The sequence below is a fragment of the Nerophis lumbriciformis genome, linkage group LG15 (assembly GCF_033978685.3).
Source record: "Nerophis lumbriciformis linkage group LG15, RoL_Nlum_v2.1, whole genome shotgun sequence".
Taxonomy (NCBI): Eukaryota; Metazoa; Chordata; class Actinopteri; order Syngnathiformes; family Syngnathidae; genus Nerophis; species Nerophis lumbriciformis.
This window is the reverse complement of record NC_084562.2, coordinates 38,147,898-38,166,809: the sequence shown is the minus strand read 5'-3', so window position 1 is coordinate 38,166,809 and position 18,912 is coordinate 38,147,898. Positions and strand designations below refer to the sequence as shown.

General features: G+C 40.1%; 1 protein-coding gene across 3 annotated transcripts in view; it reads left to right on the top strand.

Moving 5' to 3' along the window:
• Positions 1–18,912, top strand: part of LOC133616101 (SH3 and multiple ankyrin repeat domains protein 2-like) — a 471,816-nt gene that overhangs the window by 419,904 nt on the left and 33,000 nt on the right. The window contains exon 14 of one of the 3 annotated variants that reach the window (XM_061975202.1): positions 1,260–8,522. The exons of the other annotated variants lie outside the window; for them this stretch is intronic. Within the exon in view, the coding sequence (XP_061831186.1) occupies positions 1,260–1,644 (385 nt within the window). The 3' untranslated portion in view covers positions 1,645–8,522. Of the gene's footprint in view, positions 1–1,259; positions 8,523–18,912 lie in introns of those variants that run through there. 3 annotated transcript variants of the gene reach the window in all.

Below are 18,912 nucleotides of genomic sequence, written 5' to 3'. Positions count from 1 at the left end.
CTTGCATCTCGGGAAAACAAACACCCCATAGTCCACTTCCTGACATGGTTTAACACATGGTTTCATATCATTTGAAAAAGTTCTTAACCTGTTAAACTGTTAGTAGGTTAAATATAATTATTGAATACGTTTAAAATCAAGAGTAAGATTACTAATTCAGTGTAATGTTTGTAGTGAGAAAGTTGGGACCCAAGGTCTAAAATGTGAAGTACCCCTGCCTTAAAACATTCACATGTTACCCAAAGAGATTTGTGCTGTAGAACAAATGGGATACAGTGTACATGGCTGTAGCTTTAGGTCTGTAAACAATATCTTTACACACTTTGTGTTAGCATTTCTGTAATACAGTAATTAATATCTATAAATTAACATTCTTAATAAATGACACCATTATAAAAACAAATCTGATTAAGGATTGTGGGTATACAGTGAGTACCCATTGGTAGTTGCATTCATCTCTTAACTCTGTTTCACTGTTAGCTACAGTATATGCTGACCACATAACATGCTGGTAATTACATTGATTGGTTGCGCGTGAACCACATCATAGTGTAACAACCTGGCAGTACAGTTTATGTGTGATGTTGGAGTTGTCCGACTGTGTGGCTGTGGCAAAAAAGTGGCTGAGTCTAATGTGTCTGCATCTGTTGTGATAGAGCGAGAGTTTTCTTTGGCGTGTTATGGCAGAAAAGGACCAGTTTTTGTTTTTTTTTAATGTTAGTTTCTAGCTAAAGTTGTTTTGGCGTAGTCAAGGTCAACAGTAATCATTTTTGCTTAATAATGGGTTGTACTTGTACTTGTACTTGTATAATAAAGTGATTGTTGATGGCCCACCTCCTTGTCATCTTCAAAACGTCTCGGAAAACATTACAACAATTGACGGATTCTTAATAGGACTAATTGTTAAAGATCCCTAAATATTTAGCACAACAATTAAATGGGGTTGGAGATGTCCTCTTGGGTGGGGTGGAGTTTGGCAATAATCATGTGGTGCCACCAGTACAACACATCTTCAGTTGTGTTCCCCGACGTCATTGAGCGTTTCGGCCATTTATCAGAAGACAACCTCTGCCGAGATTGGCCCACCACAGGCTGATCAGACCTGGGTGTGTGTCGCATGGTGGTACCACGTGGTTATTTGGCAGCCCATGCTGCATCCCTGCGCTTCAGCCACAGCCAGTGACTGCTCCGTTCTGCTGGGTGGCAAGTTCTTTAATACTCTTGCATTGGGCCTGTCGTCTGATTCCTACTTCTTTCAGGAGCCTTGTGGTGGAACTGGCTACAAAGCCTCAACAGCCCACCTCCACTGGCCACACCTTCACGTTCCAGCCCCGTGCCTCTGCTTCAGCTGCCAAGTTGGCATATCGCAGCCTCTTCCGTTCGAATGCTTCATCGATGGCGTCCTCCCATGGGACCGTTAGCTCAACGATGAAGGCACGGCGGCAGGACATGGACCAGAGGACCAGGTCTGGGCGCAGGCTGGTTGCTGTAATTTCGAGTGGGAAGATAAGCCTCTGGCTGAGGTCTACCCGCATTTCCCAATCTCGGGCTGCGTTCAGTGGGCCTAAGTCTGGAGGTGATGGCTTGGTCCGCCGTTTCTCTCCTTCCCGGATGAAAGTTGTTTTGTGTGGGAAGGTAGCCTGAGCATTTAGAGGCATGGCAGCCAAGCACTTCAGTACCTGGTTGTGGCGCCAGGTGTATCTCCCTTGAGTCAAACTGGTCTTGCAACCTACCAAGATGTGTTTGAGGGTTGCTGGGGCTGTACAGGCTGGGTCCTCTCCATACCAGAGATGTAGGTTGGTTGGAGAGGGCAGGACATCATATGTGGCTCTAATGATGAAACTTAGTCTTTTAGACTCCATGCTCCATATTTTGTTCCACGTGATTGTTCTCCTCTCCACGCCCTCCCACCTTATCCAGCGGCCCTGCTGGGCTTGGGAGACTGCCTTGGCACACCTGGCTGCTTCCTCCTGGTGGCGCACTTCCTCCACCACCATGTGCCGCCGTTCGGTTGCAGTTGCCTTTTGCCACGTGGGTGTTGTTGCTTCCAAACCAAGGCCCCCTCTGCCATATTGGACATGCCCCACTATATCCCGGTGTCTGAGGGCAGTCTTTGCCACTGCGACTGCTGCAGATGGATTCCATTTCCTCCCTGCCGCTAGGGTTGGAGCTGCACCTCTGACAAATGGGTCCCGGGATTCTGTGAGAGTCATTTCCAGCCTTGATTTGGCACATTTTTACTCCTCCACCACGCTTAAGATCGGTAGGGAGAGGGCTCCATTGCCATACAGGCCTACGCTGTTAAGACATCTCGGCAGTCCAAGCCATTTCCTCACTTGTGCATTCACCAGCCTCTCCAGCCCATTGGCATGGGTTAGAGCGACCTCATAGATGGAAATTGGCCACATGAGACGGTGCAGCAGCCCAAACTTTAAGCACCACAGCTTCAGCTTCCCAGGGAGAGCAGTGTTATTGATCTGATTGAGTCCACTGATTGTATCCTGCCTGAACGAACTGTTGACAAACCTTGTTTTATCTGTTCTGACCACTTATTGTCACCTGTCACTTACAGAGTTGCATTGCAAAAGGTACATTATACATTATGTGTTTATTTTGTTCAGAGTTTAGGCTGAATTGTATTACAAAGTTTTGGTATGCGCGGGTGGGGGTGCATTTGGCAGCACATTAAAATGTAAATTATTGAATGACAAGGTGCGTCATAAAATATTTTACCCCAAATGTATTCCTGGCCACGGCATGCTCTGTCACTGATTAAAATAACAATGCAACATTTCCACTATCACTTCCGGTGGCTCCGTGGCAGATGTCATTAGTACTTGCAGTGCAAAGCAGAAGGTCTTGGGTTCGAAGCCTAGTTGTGGTAGAACATTTGGTATGTTTTTTTAAGTGTATGTTTTAATGGTGTTAAAATTGTTTAATATGCTAAACTTCAATATGAATAAAAAAAATAAAGTGGACTGTGACACAATCATGCTGATTATTAAATATGTTACATGAGTGATAGATAGCTCAATTAAAGCTTTTGTTATTCCGGAAATGTATTGTAATACAAGGTAATATATTTTATATGGTGCTGGGATACCCATGATTTCAGCCTTTTAAAGTTCCTCTTGGAAAACCATTTTTATTTTTTATTTTATTTGTTGAATCCTAGTTACGGCCCTGGCTGTGAGTCATGTAGACACACAAGGCAGAGGGGGAGAGGTAGAGGATGAAAAGAGGGAGAGTGTCAGGTTTTGTTGGTGACGAACCCCAAGATGCAGAGATGACGATAGGCATTGAGCGGGAAAACATTATTTAATGTCCAAAAATATAAAGAAAAAACACAAACCAGGAACTAGGAACAGGAAACAGGATGCCAGGGAAACAGGAACTGGAAGACGAGGAACAAAAAGACAGCAAGCTACAAACAGCTACAGAATATAGCTTACCGCTACCGCATCCAGCTACACTGACATCGACAAGTAGAAATGACAATAATCCAGCACAGACTGGATGGGAAGGCAGGTTCAAATAGCAGCTGGCTGATTGACACCAGGTGTGGCCCGGTGCCAATCAGCCACAGCTGAGGGGAAAAGCACTCAGGGAGACAATCAGGAAATAACCAAAATAAGAGTGCTGACAGGAACTAAAGACAGGAAACAAAAGACAAACGCAGAGGAAAAACTAAAACATAGCCAAACTGTCAGGGACAAGCCTGACAGTAGCCCCCCTTCTCATAACGGATACTAGACATTCTAGAACCCCCCCCCCCAAAAAAAAAACAGTTCAAAGTCACGTGACGGTGGAGGGAGGACAAGGAGGTCGGCCGCCAGGCCAAATGTCCCCGCAACCAGCGGGGAAGAGCCAGGTGGCGACGGCGAGTTGAACGCCGCCGCAATTGGCGAGGCGGTCGCCCGTGAAACGACCACATCCGTGGCCGACAAGAATATGGTGGCGCCCTCTGCTGCTGGCCCACTGGAGAGGATGGTGGCGCCCTCTGCTGCTGGCCCACCGGAGAGGATGGTGGCGCCCTCTGCTGCTGGCCTACCGGAGTGCATGGTGGTGGCGCCCTCTGCTGCTGGCCCACCGGAGTGCATGGTGGTGGCGCCCTCTGCTGCTGGCCCACCGGAGTGCATGGTGGTGGCGCCCTCTGCTGGCCCACCGGAGTGCATGGTGGTGGCGCCCTCTGCTGGCCCACCGGAGTGCATGGTGGTGGCGCCCTCTGCTGGCCCACCGGAGTGCATGGCGGCGTCTGCTGGCCCACCGGAGATGATGGCGCCGTAGGTTCTAGACCCACCAGAGATGATGGTGGTGTCTGCCGGCCCACCGGAGATGATGGTGGCGTCTGTTGCAGACCCACTTGAGATGATGGCGCCGTCTGTTGCAGACCCACTGGGGCGAGAAGTAGCTGTGCCTCCCCAGCTGCACAGGTAGTCATAGCCCCCCCCCCTCAAGGGACGGATCCCAGACGTCCCCTGAGAAGCCAACATAGGACAGGGATGGGTGGGATGGATTACAAAACGAGGCAAAGCTTTTCCTCGATTTGGCCATCAATTCTAAAGCTTTGTTAAGCCTCTCCGCCATGGAAATCTCCGCGGGGTTCGTACTAGGCTGGATTATTCTGTCAGGTTTTGTTGGTGACGAACCCCAAAATGCAGCGATGACGATAGGCATTGAGCGGGAAACATTATTTAGTGTCCAAAAATATAAAGAAAAAACACAAACCAGGAACTAGGCACAGGAAACAGGATGCCAGGGAAACGAACTGGAAGACGAGGAACAAAAAGACAGCAAGCTACAAACAGCTACAGAATATAGCTTACCGCTATCGCATCCAGCTACACTGACATCGACAAGTACAAATGACAATAATCCAGCACAGACTGGATGGGAAGGCAGGTTCAAATAGCAGCTGGCTGATTGACACTAGGTGTGGCCCTGTGCCAATCAGCCACAGCAGAGGGGAAAAAGCACTCAGGGAGACAATCAGGAAATAACCAAAATAAGAGTGCTGACAGGAACTAAAGACAGGAAACAAAAGACAAACGCAGAGGAAAAACTAAAACATAGCCAAACTGTCAGGGACAAGCCTAACAGAGAGAGTCATAGGAGATGGCCAAGCAGGCCTCCACTCCAGATCCACTCCCAAAAGGCTTCCACAAGGCCTGGGTCGTAACACTCGGGCAAAGTTGCATTTCATGATTAAACTTCAGGTCTTTTTCCCTGTCTATATCAAATAATAACTATAGATCTTAACGTTGTGTATGTGCAGAAAGCTGCATTTATGAAAGCTGAACTCTTTTAGGTTTTGTTTTCTTTTATTTAGACTATCTGAGTTGGTGCTTTTCAAAGCACTTGCAGCAAAAATATGTTTTAAGACACAAATAATATCAAGATAATTAGGGATGTCCGATAATGGCTTTTTGCCGATATCCGATATTCCGATATTGTCCAACTCTTTAATTACCGATACCGATATCAACCGATACCGATTTCAACCGATATATACAGTCGTGGAATTAACACATTATTATGCCTAATTTGGACAACCAGGTATGGTGAAGATAAGGTACTTTAAAAAAAAAAAAAAAAAAAAAAAAAAAATAAGATAAATAAATTAAAAACGATTTCTTGAATAAAAAAGAAAGTAAAACAATATAAGAACAGTTACATAGAAACTAGTAATTAATGAAAATTAGTCAAATTAACTGTTAAAGGTTAGTACTATTAGTGGACCAGCAGCACGCACAATCATGTGTGCTTACGGATTGTATCCCTTGCAGACTGTACTGATATATATTGATATATAATGTAGGAACCAGAATATTAATAACAGAAAGAAACAACCCTTTTGTGTGAATGAGCGTGAATGAGTGTAAATGGGGGAGGAAGGTTTTTTGGGTTGGTGCACTAATTGTAAGTGTATCTTGTGTTTTTTATGTTGATTTAATAAAAAAAAAAAACAATACCGATAATAAAAAAACGATACCGATCATTTCCGATATTACATTTTAATATCGGCCGATAATTTCGGAAGGCCGATATTATCGGACATCTCTAAAGATAATCCTTAAATGGGAAATACTAAACGTTAAAAGTATAACAAAGTGGTCAGTGCAAACGCATGCATTATTCGGCTTTGCTCCCTTGGACTGGAGTGCATGCCACTTTTCTCTATGTTTTGCGTAAAATATTGTACTCCTCCACCCTTCTTGATTACCTCTCCAGAACTCTGAAGAAACATTCATCCTTTTTGCGATTTGAAAGGTTTGTACAGCCGAAAACAACACACGCATAGGACATTTTTCTTTGAAAAAATGTAAATGTCCGAGTACCCATTGAGAACAGACGCTGGCAGGACCACCACGCATACTTAATGAACTGGACGTGAGCCGAAGGAGACATCATGTAAATCCAAGCAATATACAACTGGCATCCTCACAATGTCAATCAGATCAACTAGTACTGTTAAAGTGTCTTTTATTCATTGAAAACACAGAGCTGTTGAAGTAAAATAACACAATAAACCAACATAATATTTCAGGAGCCATACGTTTTTATCCACAAACCTATTATTTTAAGAAAAAGTTTCTATATTTCTATTCTGCTTCTGCCTATGTTTGGTTGCTACTTACTGATCCAGCAGATAGATAACATTTTCTCAAGAAGAACTTTATTTGGGTTTAATTTCCCTGTGAGGAAATTTAGGATGGATGGGCAGCTGGCAACCACCATCACCGGGTAACAATCGGATAACAGAGATATGACAGACAATGACTCTTTGTCCACTAAAACTTTCTCCAGCTTCTCTTTAATTGCCTCACAATAGTAGGCTTTTGACTGGTCAACCAATGCAGAAGTGTGTCTCGGATAGTTTTGATCATGTCACATGTACATCACATCCAGTTGGAACCTTCCAAAACTTGTAATCTATTTTCTTTGTTTGTGGCTCTGAAATATTTGTTAAATTGTGTCAGTGTAGAGTGGCCATCCAAAAATTTGAGAGTTCCTGGTACGAATCCAGCTTCCGCCACCCTAGTCACTGCCGATTTGTCCTTGGGAAAGACACAATTTTTGGCGGTAGTCGGAGAGGAACGTCGGCGCAAATTGGTAGCCACATTTTCGTCAGTCTACACCAGGGCAGCTGTTACTACAAATGTAGCTTAATGTGTGAGTAGTTTTTTCAGTTTTCACACTAAAGCACTTTGTGTATCTACAAAAGTGCGATATACTGTATAAACCTAATCCATCATAAACTTGCTCACTTACCAGAACACCTTTTTGGGCCTGCGATCATCATCTTTCGTTCGCAGGGGTGTGTTCGGACTACCTATCTGGTGTGACAAGAGCTACCAGGCGCTTTAGTAGATAAGGAAAATATGTCAGCCGAGAGAGAGCAACAAACAGTGACGACAACATTGTGTGAAAAGGACTGCGGAGGGTATAGGCGCTTTGTCGTACATGTCAGTCAAACAGATGGCAGCACAGACACAGAAGATGGCCTCAGTTCACACATGACCAGCCTGTCTCTTTTTTAACCCTGTATGCCTTAATCTTCTGCTCTCTTGCTTCTCTTCACAATATAAATATCCTGCTCGCTGTTTTTTTCCCCACAAATCTAAAATGAACTTCAGCACCAGCGGTAACATCCCATTCCTTCTTCGAAGGCTGATTTGTTTGTTTCTTTCCTTTTTTTTTTTATCGCGTATCGTAGCCACCTAAATTAAATGTGCGTTGGTTGTGCCTTTGGACAAAAGAGTTGCCTAGCAACCAGATGATGAGAGCAGCCTTGAGGCCCTCAGTGATGTCAGCCTGAGTTGGAGAGATGTGTGTTTGCACTCCGTCTGTGTTTGCGTGTGCGTGCGTGCGTGCGTGCGTGCGTGCGTGCGTGCGTGCGTGCGTGAGTGAGTGAGACCAGTAGGAAGGCAAGGCTCAGCCTCAGCAGAGTTCAGCATCCTTTCATGCAGTTCACGTGCCACATTGCTTTAGTAGGCCACCATTATGTAACTCAGCACAGCCGAGTCAGTGCGTGCGCGTGCTTGCTTGGCTTCTATAAATAAATGCAGTGTTCGCATGTTTGCCAATGAATGCGACCCTTTGTGGAAGTACAGTGTGTTTTAGAAAGAATTAGGGAGTGTAAGGAGTGGTGCAAACGAGGTCTCCGACCTGCATATCAATATAACTGCATCACCAACCCCCTCATACAAACCCTGTTTCCACAACAGTTGGGAAATTGTGTTAGATATAAATATAAACGGAATACAATGATTTGCAAATCATTTTCAACCCATATTCAGTTGAATATGCTACAAAGACAACATATTTGATGTTCAAAAACTCAGTACGCACTTCTTTCCAAGTGCCTACAAGCCTGTCCAGTACCAGGGGTTTAATCGATAAAATTGTGTATAGAATTCTGTCTAAACGTTTCCATACAAACAAATGGACATATATTCATTCCGATGAATGGCTGTGTTTTTATAAAATAGATCATATACTTTATGTGGAAAACACACACACACTCACACACACACACACGTTGTATAAAAATGTGTACATATGAATATATATATATACATATATATATATATATATTTATAAATATGTATCTATATATATATGTATATATATATATATATATATATATATATATATATATATATATATATATACAGGTAAAAGCCAGTAAATTAGAATATTTTGAAAAACTTGATTTATTTCAGTAATTGCATTCAAAAAGTGTAACTTGTACATTATATTTATTCATTGCACACAGACTGATGCATTCAAATGTTTATTTCATTTAATTTTGATGATTTGAAGTGGCAACAAATGAAAATCCAAAATTCCGTGTGTCACAAAATTAGAATATTACTTAAGGCTAGTACAAAAAAGGGATTTTTAGAAATGTTGGCCAACTGAAAAGTATGAAAATGAAAAATATGAGCATGTACAATACTCAATACTTGGTTGGAGCTCCTTTTGCCTCAATTACTGCATTAATGCGGCGTGGCATGGAGTCGATGAGTTTCTGGCACTGCTCAGGTGTTATGAGAGCCCAGGTTGCTCTGATAGTGGCCTTCAACTCTTCTGCGTTTTTGGGTCTGGCATTCTGCATCTTCCTTTTCACAATACCCCACAGATTTTCTATGGGGCTAAGGTCAGGGGAGTTGGCGGGCCAATTTAGAACAGAAATACCATGGTCCGTAAACCAGGCACGGGTAGATTTTGCGCTGTGTGCAGGCGCCAAGTCCTGTTGGAACTTGAAATCTCCATCTCCATAGAGCAGGTCAGCAGCAGGAAGCATGAAGTGCTCTAAAACTTGCTGGTAGACGGCTGCGTTGACCCTGGATCTCAGGAAACAGAGTGGACCGACACCAGCAGATGACATGGCACCCCAAACCATCACTGATGGTGGAAACTTTACACTAGACTTCAGGCAACGTGGATCCTGTGCCTCTCCTGTCTTCCTCCAGACTCTGGGACCTCGATTTCCAAAGGAAATGCAAAATTTGCATGGTTGGGTGATGGTTTGGGGTGCCATGTCATCTGCTGGTGTCGGTACACTCTGTTTCCTGAGATCCAGGGTCAACGCAGCCGTCTACCAGCAAGTTTTAGAGCACTTCATGCTTCCTGCTGCTGACCTGCTCTATGGAGATGGAGATTTCAAGTTCCAACAGGACTTGGCGCCTGCACACAGCGCAAAATCTACCCGTGCCTGGTTTACGGACCATGGTATTTCTGTTCTAAATTGGCCCGCCAACTCCCCTGACCTTAGCCCCATAGGAAATCTGTGGGGTATTGTGAAAAGGAAGATGCAGAATGCCAGACCCAAAAACGCAGAAGAGTTGAAGGCCACTATCAGAGCAACCTGGGCTCTCATAACACCTGAGCAGTGCCAGAAACTCATCGACTCCATGCCACGCCGCATTAACGCAGTAATTGAGGCAAAAGGAGCTCCAACCAAGTATTGAGTATTGTACATGCTCATATTTTTCATTTTCATACTTTTCAGTTGGCCAACATTTCTAAAAATCCCTTTTTTGTATTAGCCTTAAATAATATTCTAATTTTGTGACACACGGAATTTTGGATTTTCATTTGTTGCCACTTCAAATCATCAAAATTAAATGAAATAAACATTTGAATGCATCAGTCTGTGTGCAATGAATAAATATAATGTACAAGTTACACCTTTTGAATGCAATTACTGAAATAAATCAAGTTTTTCAAAATATTCTAATTTACTGGCTTTTACCTGTGTGTATATATATATATATATATATATATATATATATATATATATATATATATATATATATATATATATGTATATATATATATATATATATATATATATATATATATATATGTATATATATATATATATATATATATATATATACATATATATATACATATACATATTTATATATATATATATATATACATATTTATATATATATATATATATATATATATATATATATATATATAAATATAAATATATACATATATATGTATAGAAGATTGGAATTAAAATTATTAAAAGACTGTATATATATGTGTACATATACTGTATATGTATGTATATATATATATATATATATATATATATATATATATATATATTTATATATATATATATACATACAGGTATATATATATATATATATATATATATATATATATATATATATACATCCATCCATCCATTTTCTACCGCTTATTCCCTTCGGGGTCACGGGGGGCGCTGGAGCCTATCTCAGCTACAATCGGGCGGAAGGCGGGGTACACCCTGGACAAGTCGCCACCTCATCACAGGGCCAACACAGATAGACAGACAACATTCACACTCACATTCACACACTAGGGCCAATTTAGTGTTGCCAATCAACCTATCATATATATACATACAGGTATATATATATATATATATATATATATATATATATATATATATATATATATATATATATATATATATATATATATATATATATATATATATATATATATATATATATATACGTATGTATGTATGTATGTATGTATATATATATATGTATATATATATGTATATATATATATATATATATATATATATATATATATATATATATATATATATATATATATATATATATATATATATATATATGTATGTATGTATAGAAAATTGGAATTAAAATTAAAAGACATTAAACACACTGAATTTTTCTATTGCACTCAAAGAACAATTTACAATTTTCCACATTACATATATTCTGCCATAATCTAGGATTAGGTTAGAATAGAACGCTTTATTGACATTCTTTATGATTTATGGTTGCCAATTTTGATCTGTGCTTTAAGACCAATAAAATCATTAGTAAATACTAGGGCTGTCAATCGATTAAAATATTTAATCGCGATTACTCGCATAGTTACCTCAAACTCAATCATCGCAGGAAGATATCATTTTTCGTCATTAATAAGTGTATCCAAGACCGATCATTTTTATGACTGGACAATTTATTTGCTTTAATGAAATGTTTTTAAATATTATGCTTTTTAAAACAGCTCAACACGAAAAGGATATAAACACGTTTTTAAAGAGAATTTAAAAAAAAATACTTGCAGTGTGTTGGTGTCTTGCCAGATTTTCTATTTTGTAGGAATACAAAATTTGTATTCCTGCTTTAGGAGCACTTGCATTTAGAGACAAGAGGAGCTACACTTCCATGTACAGATAGCAATTTCACGCATTAATAACACAAAATGTGGATTGGTACGATCATGCTTTGATTGTCAAAGATCTTAGGGGATATTTTTTCTACATGATTAAATGTTTCTGATATTCTGTACTTTACATGTTACAAGTTAGTTAATATATTATAAATAATAGTTTACCCACTTTACTTACGTTACACTTTATTTTGCTTTATATGTGATTTGTACTGTTTGTAGTTTCACAAGATATTTAAATTTCAATAGTTTTGAATGTAAGAAAAATGTTTTTGTGTGATCCCTATATCCTGCCTTATGAATGGCCCTTATTGCATTCTTCTGCAGGGTGATGAGTGGATATAGTGTGCTTTTGTAATTATTGCCCCAAACTTCTGCACAGTAGTACAAGTTAATGGCATTCATACACATGCATTGTTTTAACCTTCTCTACCTATTTATTAATAAAATGTAATATTCAGCCTGTTAAACATTCTGCAATTGCAGACTATCAATCAGAACAGGTTATAAAAGAATATACCATAGCGATGGTAATTGTGTCTCGAAGTGTAATTACCAGATGTGGGCTGCAGAGGGCAGTGGCAGGCATGCATGCAGTATTAAACCTAGTGTCAGTGGTAGCAAAGAAGACGAGTTTGCTTAGAGTCTTCCTCCTTCAAATCGCCACTGCCATTACCATGCATCCATCCATTTTCTACCGCTTGTCCCTTACGGGGTTGCGGGGGGTGCTGGAGTCGATCTCATTTTGGCGGAAGGCGGGGTACACCCTGGACAAGTCACCACCACATCGCAGGGCCAACACAGATAGACAAACAACATTCACACTCACATTCACACATTAGGGACAATTTAGTGTTGCCAATCAACCTATCCCCAGGTGCATTTAGAGGTGAGTGGAAGCCAGAGTACCCGGAGTGAACCCACACAGTCACGGGGAGAATAACACAGAATAGCATGAATAAAAATCAATACGTAAGACGATTTTTCATTGTTTTTGTTGGAGTTCGAGTAACAATCTACATTTTATGTTTTCAATGCACTTAACTGTAATCCAAACACGGACGTGAAGCTTCTTCTCACTCCAAACAGCAATGCGCGCTCAGCGTTCCCTCCAATGTCATCGTCTCACGGTGATCAAAGGTAAAATTGTCTTGTCATGTCCGGAGAACGACTTGCCATGGCTTTGGATCTGAGATTTCCCTAAGGTCCCCCTTTCTTTGTGCAGTTATGCTAGCTATTTTCGAGCCTGTTACACATTTTCCCAAACTACGGAAGGGGTTGAGGGTCAAAAAGCGCTAAAAAAAATAATCGTTGTTAAAGGAACTTATAGTCAGAGGTGGGTAGTAACGCGTTACATTTACTCCGTTACATCTACTTGAGTAACTTTTGGGATAAATTGTACTTCTAAGAGTAGTTTTAATGCAACATACTTTTACTTTTACTTGAGTATATTTATAGAGAAGGAACGCTTCTTTTACTCCGCTACTTTTATCTACATTCAGCTCGCTACTCGCTACTAATTTTTATCGATCTGTTAATGCACGCTTTGTTTGTTTTGGTTTGTCAGACAGACCTTCAAAGTAGAATCTAGTGCATGCCTGCGTTTCAACCAATCAAATACAGTCACTGGTGACGTTTCACCAATCACATGCAGTCACTGCTGACGTTTGACTCTGTTTCACCAATCAAACAGAGCCAGGCGGTCACATGGCCGTCACACGTGGACCCCGACTTAAACAAGTTGAAAAACGTATTCGGGTGTTACCATTTAGTGGTCAATTGTACTAAATATGTACTGTACTGTGCAATCTACTAATAAAAGTTTCAATCAATCAATCAAAAGTTTGAAGGGAAAAAGACACTTTTTTATTTCAACCGTACCTCCCCAAAAGCCTAAAGATTGACCGCACAGTTCCTGTCTTCACAATAAAAGTGCCGCTCCATCGCGCCTGCGCTAACCAAATAAGAGCCTCCGAAAGCCAGCTAGCAAGCTACGGAGTTTGCCGCCAATGTATTTCTTGTAAAGTGTATAAAAACGAATATGGAAGCTGGACAAATAAGATGCCAAAAACCAACCACTTTCATGTGGTATTAGACAGGAAGGAGGAACTTTTTTTCTCCTCCATTTGAAAACGTGGACGTTATCAGCACTACTGTCTGATTCCAATCAATGCAAGTCATCAGAATCAGGTAATACACCAACTTATATTCTTGTCTTCATGAAAGAAATGAATCTATATGTTGAACATGCATGTATATTCATTAAAACACCTTTAACATGTGAACAAAAACGGCAAAATAAATAAATATAAATTATATACTGTATATATAAATTTATGTGTATGTATATATATATATATATATATATATATATATATATATATTAGAGATGCGCGGTTTGCGGGCACAACCGCGGAGTCCGCGGATTATCCGCGGATCGGGCGGATGAAATTTAAAAAAATAAGATTTTATCCGCGTGCGGGTCGGGTCGGGCGGATCAATTAGATTTTTTTTTTTTTGATTTTTGATTTTTATTTTTTTTATTTTTTTTTTGCGGGTGGCAGTTAAACCAATTCGGAAATATATACACATAGTTAAATGTTGTTACCCACATACGAAAAACGAGCAGGCACCACTGTTGTGGCACTGCATATGCCACAACAGAAGAAAAAAAAAGAAAAGAGATGGACACTTTTACGGAGCGGAGAAGGGACGCCTCGCCGGTGTCCGGGACCGAGGCCCCTTCCCCCGAGAGGGCCCCACCGGGAGCCGTAGCTGAGGCGATCCGCGAGAAGGGCCCGACGCATGTCCAGGGTCACTACCGCGCCCACCGCACCGACACCCCGCCTCGTCCGTCTTCGCCGCGGCCGGCGTCACGCGCAGCAGGTAAGCAGCTTACCTGCCCGCCACCCCCCGAAATTCACATTTCTATCACAATTATCATACTGTAAACATGGTAAGCTAACTTCATTAAAATTAATAGTCCTGTCAATAGCATGGAATTACAATTCAAATGTAGTTTTTTTGTAAGCCTTTCAAAAGAATTCAAAATATGAAAAATTAATGAAAATTAATTTAAGCCATCAGACACTTTGAAAAGTGGCACATCACATCTCTAATGTAATCATTTTAACTTTTCAACAGAAATAGCACTGCAAAAATATTAAGGACATACTTCTGTATTTTGGTAGTTATGCTGTCAACATTTAACAAGATTTCTTCAACTTGGACTTGAAAGCATAAATAGTATAAACACTTTTAACAGTATGTCGTGCTGTGAAATACAGCCGACAGGATTGCGCACCACACAGGAAGCAAGGCCAAAGTGCATGCAGGTGCAGGAGAAGAAAGGACTTCTTTCATTTAAGGTTTGTGATAAACCATCAAACTCATTCGTTAAAAGGACTCTAGTAATATAAAGCGAATTTTTCTGGACATTATCATGCAAGAAAAGTTTATTTTTGGGACCGCGATCACCGCGTAATGATTTTTAAAGGTTGCATTACAAACATGTAACTGTCCCATGTGATCAGCCAGTGCGAATGGAAGTCCATGCTCAATTATTGCCTCCGTAAATAAAACTTCGGCATTTATCACATCCAAAGAATCTGTTTGGGCGACGAAAAACGTTGAAAGTTTTCCACTTGTATCGCTAGCAACGGCATTAGACTTGTGTTTTTTTGTCCCAAAGTGGTCTTTTACATCGCTAATTCCTCCGTGTCCGATCGAAAAATCTTGTCTGCACAAGGTGCAATTCGCGTAGTTTTCACCCTTTTTTTTTTTAAATTAAAGAAAAAACGTATTTTTTATCACTGCACCCGTAACCCGGAATAGGTTGATGAAAACCGTACGAATTACGGGAAAACCGGAGTAGTTGGCAGGTGCCTCACTAATGCCTTGCATCGTCTATATTAGATATACCGGGCGGATGGCGGGCGGATGCAGTTCTGATCAAATGTTAGATCGGGTGGATTGCGGATGGTTGACGACTTTCTGATGCGGTTGCGGATGAAATATTTGCCTATCCGCGCATCTCTAATATATATATATATATGTGTATGTATATATATGTGTATATATATATATATATATATATATGTATGTATATGTATGTATATATATATACATATATATCAGTGACGTGCGGTGAGGTTGATGGCTGGTGAGGCACTGACTTCATCACAGTCAGATTTACAAACATATGAACCCTAAAGAGTATCTTATTCACCATTTGATTGGCAGCAGTTAACGGGTTATGTTTAAAAGCTCATACCAGCATTCTTCCCTGCTTGGCACTCAGCATTAAGGGTTGGAATTGGGGGTTAAATCACCAAAAATGATTCCCAGGCGCGGCGCCGCTGCTGCCCACTGCTCCCCTCACCTCCCAGGGGGTGATCAAGGGGATGGGTCAAATGCAGAGGACAAATTTCATTACACCTAGTGTGTGTGTGACAATCATTGGTACTTTAACTTAACTTTAACTTTACACATACAAACTGTAGCACACAAAAAAGCACATTTAATAAAAAAAAACATTATTATGGTCTTACCTTTACTTAGAAATTAAGTCCATGCACCGCAACTAAAGCCCTCACTTAAACTTTCCACGTGCAAGATTGAATCTATTTAAAAAAGTGTAACCGAGGGTTTATAAATGTCGCCTATACTGTATGAAACTACAAAATAACAAACACGGAGGCTCCAGTTTACACGAGGACCACTTTATGTACCTTCTTTCAAAAACCTCCGCAACGTAACATCACTTCCGCTCTTAGCACCTTCAAAATAAGAGCTCAAGGCATATACTGTATAACAGCGCATAACAGGAACTTAACATCACAAAGAGGAAAGCCCATGAAAATAGGTTACAAAAGTTATTTAATAAGAAGCCAAAAAGTGCAAAAACAATAATGTTCGTGTTGGAGGAGTTGTGAATTAGGTACACCTGCAGTCTGCAGGTGTATCTGCACAGCAGGCCATGTATAAATGTATAATATAGTTCATATAGCAATACAGTCTCACTGCACAGCAGGCCAGCAGTTAGCCGAGTCATTGCGCAATCCATGTTGCGGCACTGAGTGACGTGCCTCAACTGGCTGCCGTTCACCGCACCGTCTCTTCTCAGTATTTGAACGGCAAATGTGAAAATTCAGCGATTTTAAATAAAAATAATCTAAAACGGGTGAAGTTAAATGGAAAATAACTTTATAGTATAATCACTGGATACATATAACAATTTAATTATTTTTTTTTGTACCTGCAGTCATTCACAACTCCTCCAACACCAACATTATTGTTTTTGCACTTTTTGGCTTCTTATGAAATAATTTTTTTAAATAGATTCAATCTTGCACGTGGAAAGTTTAAGTGTGGGCTTTAGTTGATATAACAATTCTACGGTGGGGGTGCAGGAGGCGAGCCTCAGCCAGTGCGTCTTTTGCAGCCGTTTTATGATCGCTCAGCACAAGAAATACTTTACACACATACAGTTGTTGACAAAATACACTGTACATTATATACCTCAGCTAACTAAACTATGGAAATGTATAATATAGTTCATATAGCAATACAGTCTCACTGCACAGCAGGCCAGCAGTTAGCCGAGTCATTGCGCAATCCAGGGGCGTCACTAGCTTTTAAGGACAGGGGGGGCTTAGCCCCCAGGAGATGAACAGGATGTGAGCGAACGTAGCGCACGAGTACAAAACTTCACAAACGGCTAACAAAGACTTAGAAATTATTCATTGTTATTATTATTATTTCAGTCGGTTAAGGAAATTAAATATATATGGAAGTCTGAATAGAAATGAGAAACGTTTATGTATACTGTAAATAAGAAAGACATAGTCTGCTGATGTGAAAAAGAGCCAAAGCTGTCAAAGAGCTGAGGGACCATCTTCAAAGTGCAATGCTGAAACAAATAATGCAAACAATAAAATGTAACTTCCAGGGCTTGATATTAATGTAGTCGCATCGTCCCGGGGACGGTAAAATAAATGCATGGGAAGATGGCTTTTAACCATTTTTTTTCTTTTTCTCTTTATGTATTTATTCATTTTACATTTTATATTAAATGTCTTGGTTTTTGAAAATGTTCACATTTGTATGTGAAAATCACAAACAAATCTTCTGGGGGAGGACGACGCCCCTACAGGTATTTGGTTTACAAACTTTCAGCCCCACCTAAAACAAAATTCACCAGCCACCACTGATTATGATGCATTCTCATTTTAGGCAAAATATAAGACAATACTCTCTTAACAGTATCATTGTAACCAGGAATAAGTCTTCAAGTAATAATATTCAAATACTAACATTGTTGGGTAAGACAGACTTTGGTTTTATTCTGAATCCAGTGAAACAGATTGGTGGTTTTAGCTGATAAAAAGACTTTCAGGTGTTTATATATGTTTAAGTATTTGGCAGACACTTTTATCCAAAGCAACATACATGAAAAATACATATCAAACAATCACTGTAAACATGATCATTTAAGGGAAGAATGTAATACAAAATATCAATAAAAAGTGTCAAGACAGAATAAACTCTCTGCTGCTGCAGCAACAGAGATACAGTCTATTGGTCTGTAAGATATATAGATATCTAGTATATTCATACATTGTTTATGTAGGATGTACACCTGTATATATAACCTAATCATATTGTTTCTTCAACTTAAAAATAGCTGACCGTTTTTTCCCCCTTCTCTGGGATTATATTCCTAGTTTTGATCTTGGACATCTGGTCACTTATAGCATATAAGAATATTCTATTACTGTTAAGCAAACTATGAATAATAAAACATGCCAAAACATGTGTCCTTTATCATAGTTACACGTATGACAAAAAAGCGCGTGAAAATCAGTGGTATTCAGTGAGGTAAAATGCGCTGACAGTTCATTGCTCCTGCCAAATGAATTGCACTGAGTGGAGTGGATCCCCACTCCAAGATGGCGGCTGCACGTCTCGTCTCGCCAGCGCCAGTAGGCAGTAGTGGTCGATGCTGCGTACCCTTATAAGATGTCTATGGTTATAACGTTAGCAGTGAGTTTGCAGCCTCACTGATTTAACTACACAGCAAATAAAAGTTACGTTACTCAGCCAATAAACGTTAGCTTACATTCAAAACTTACCCTTCTTTGTACAACTTCAAATGTCGAACGAAGTTGGAAGTTGTTGCGT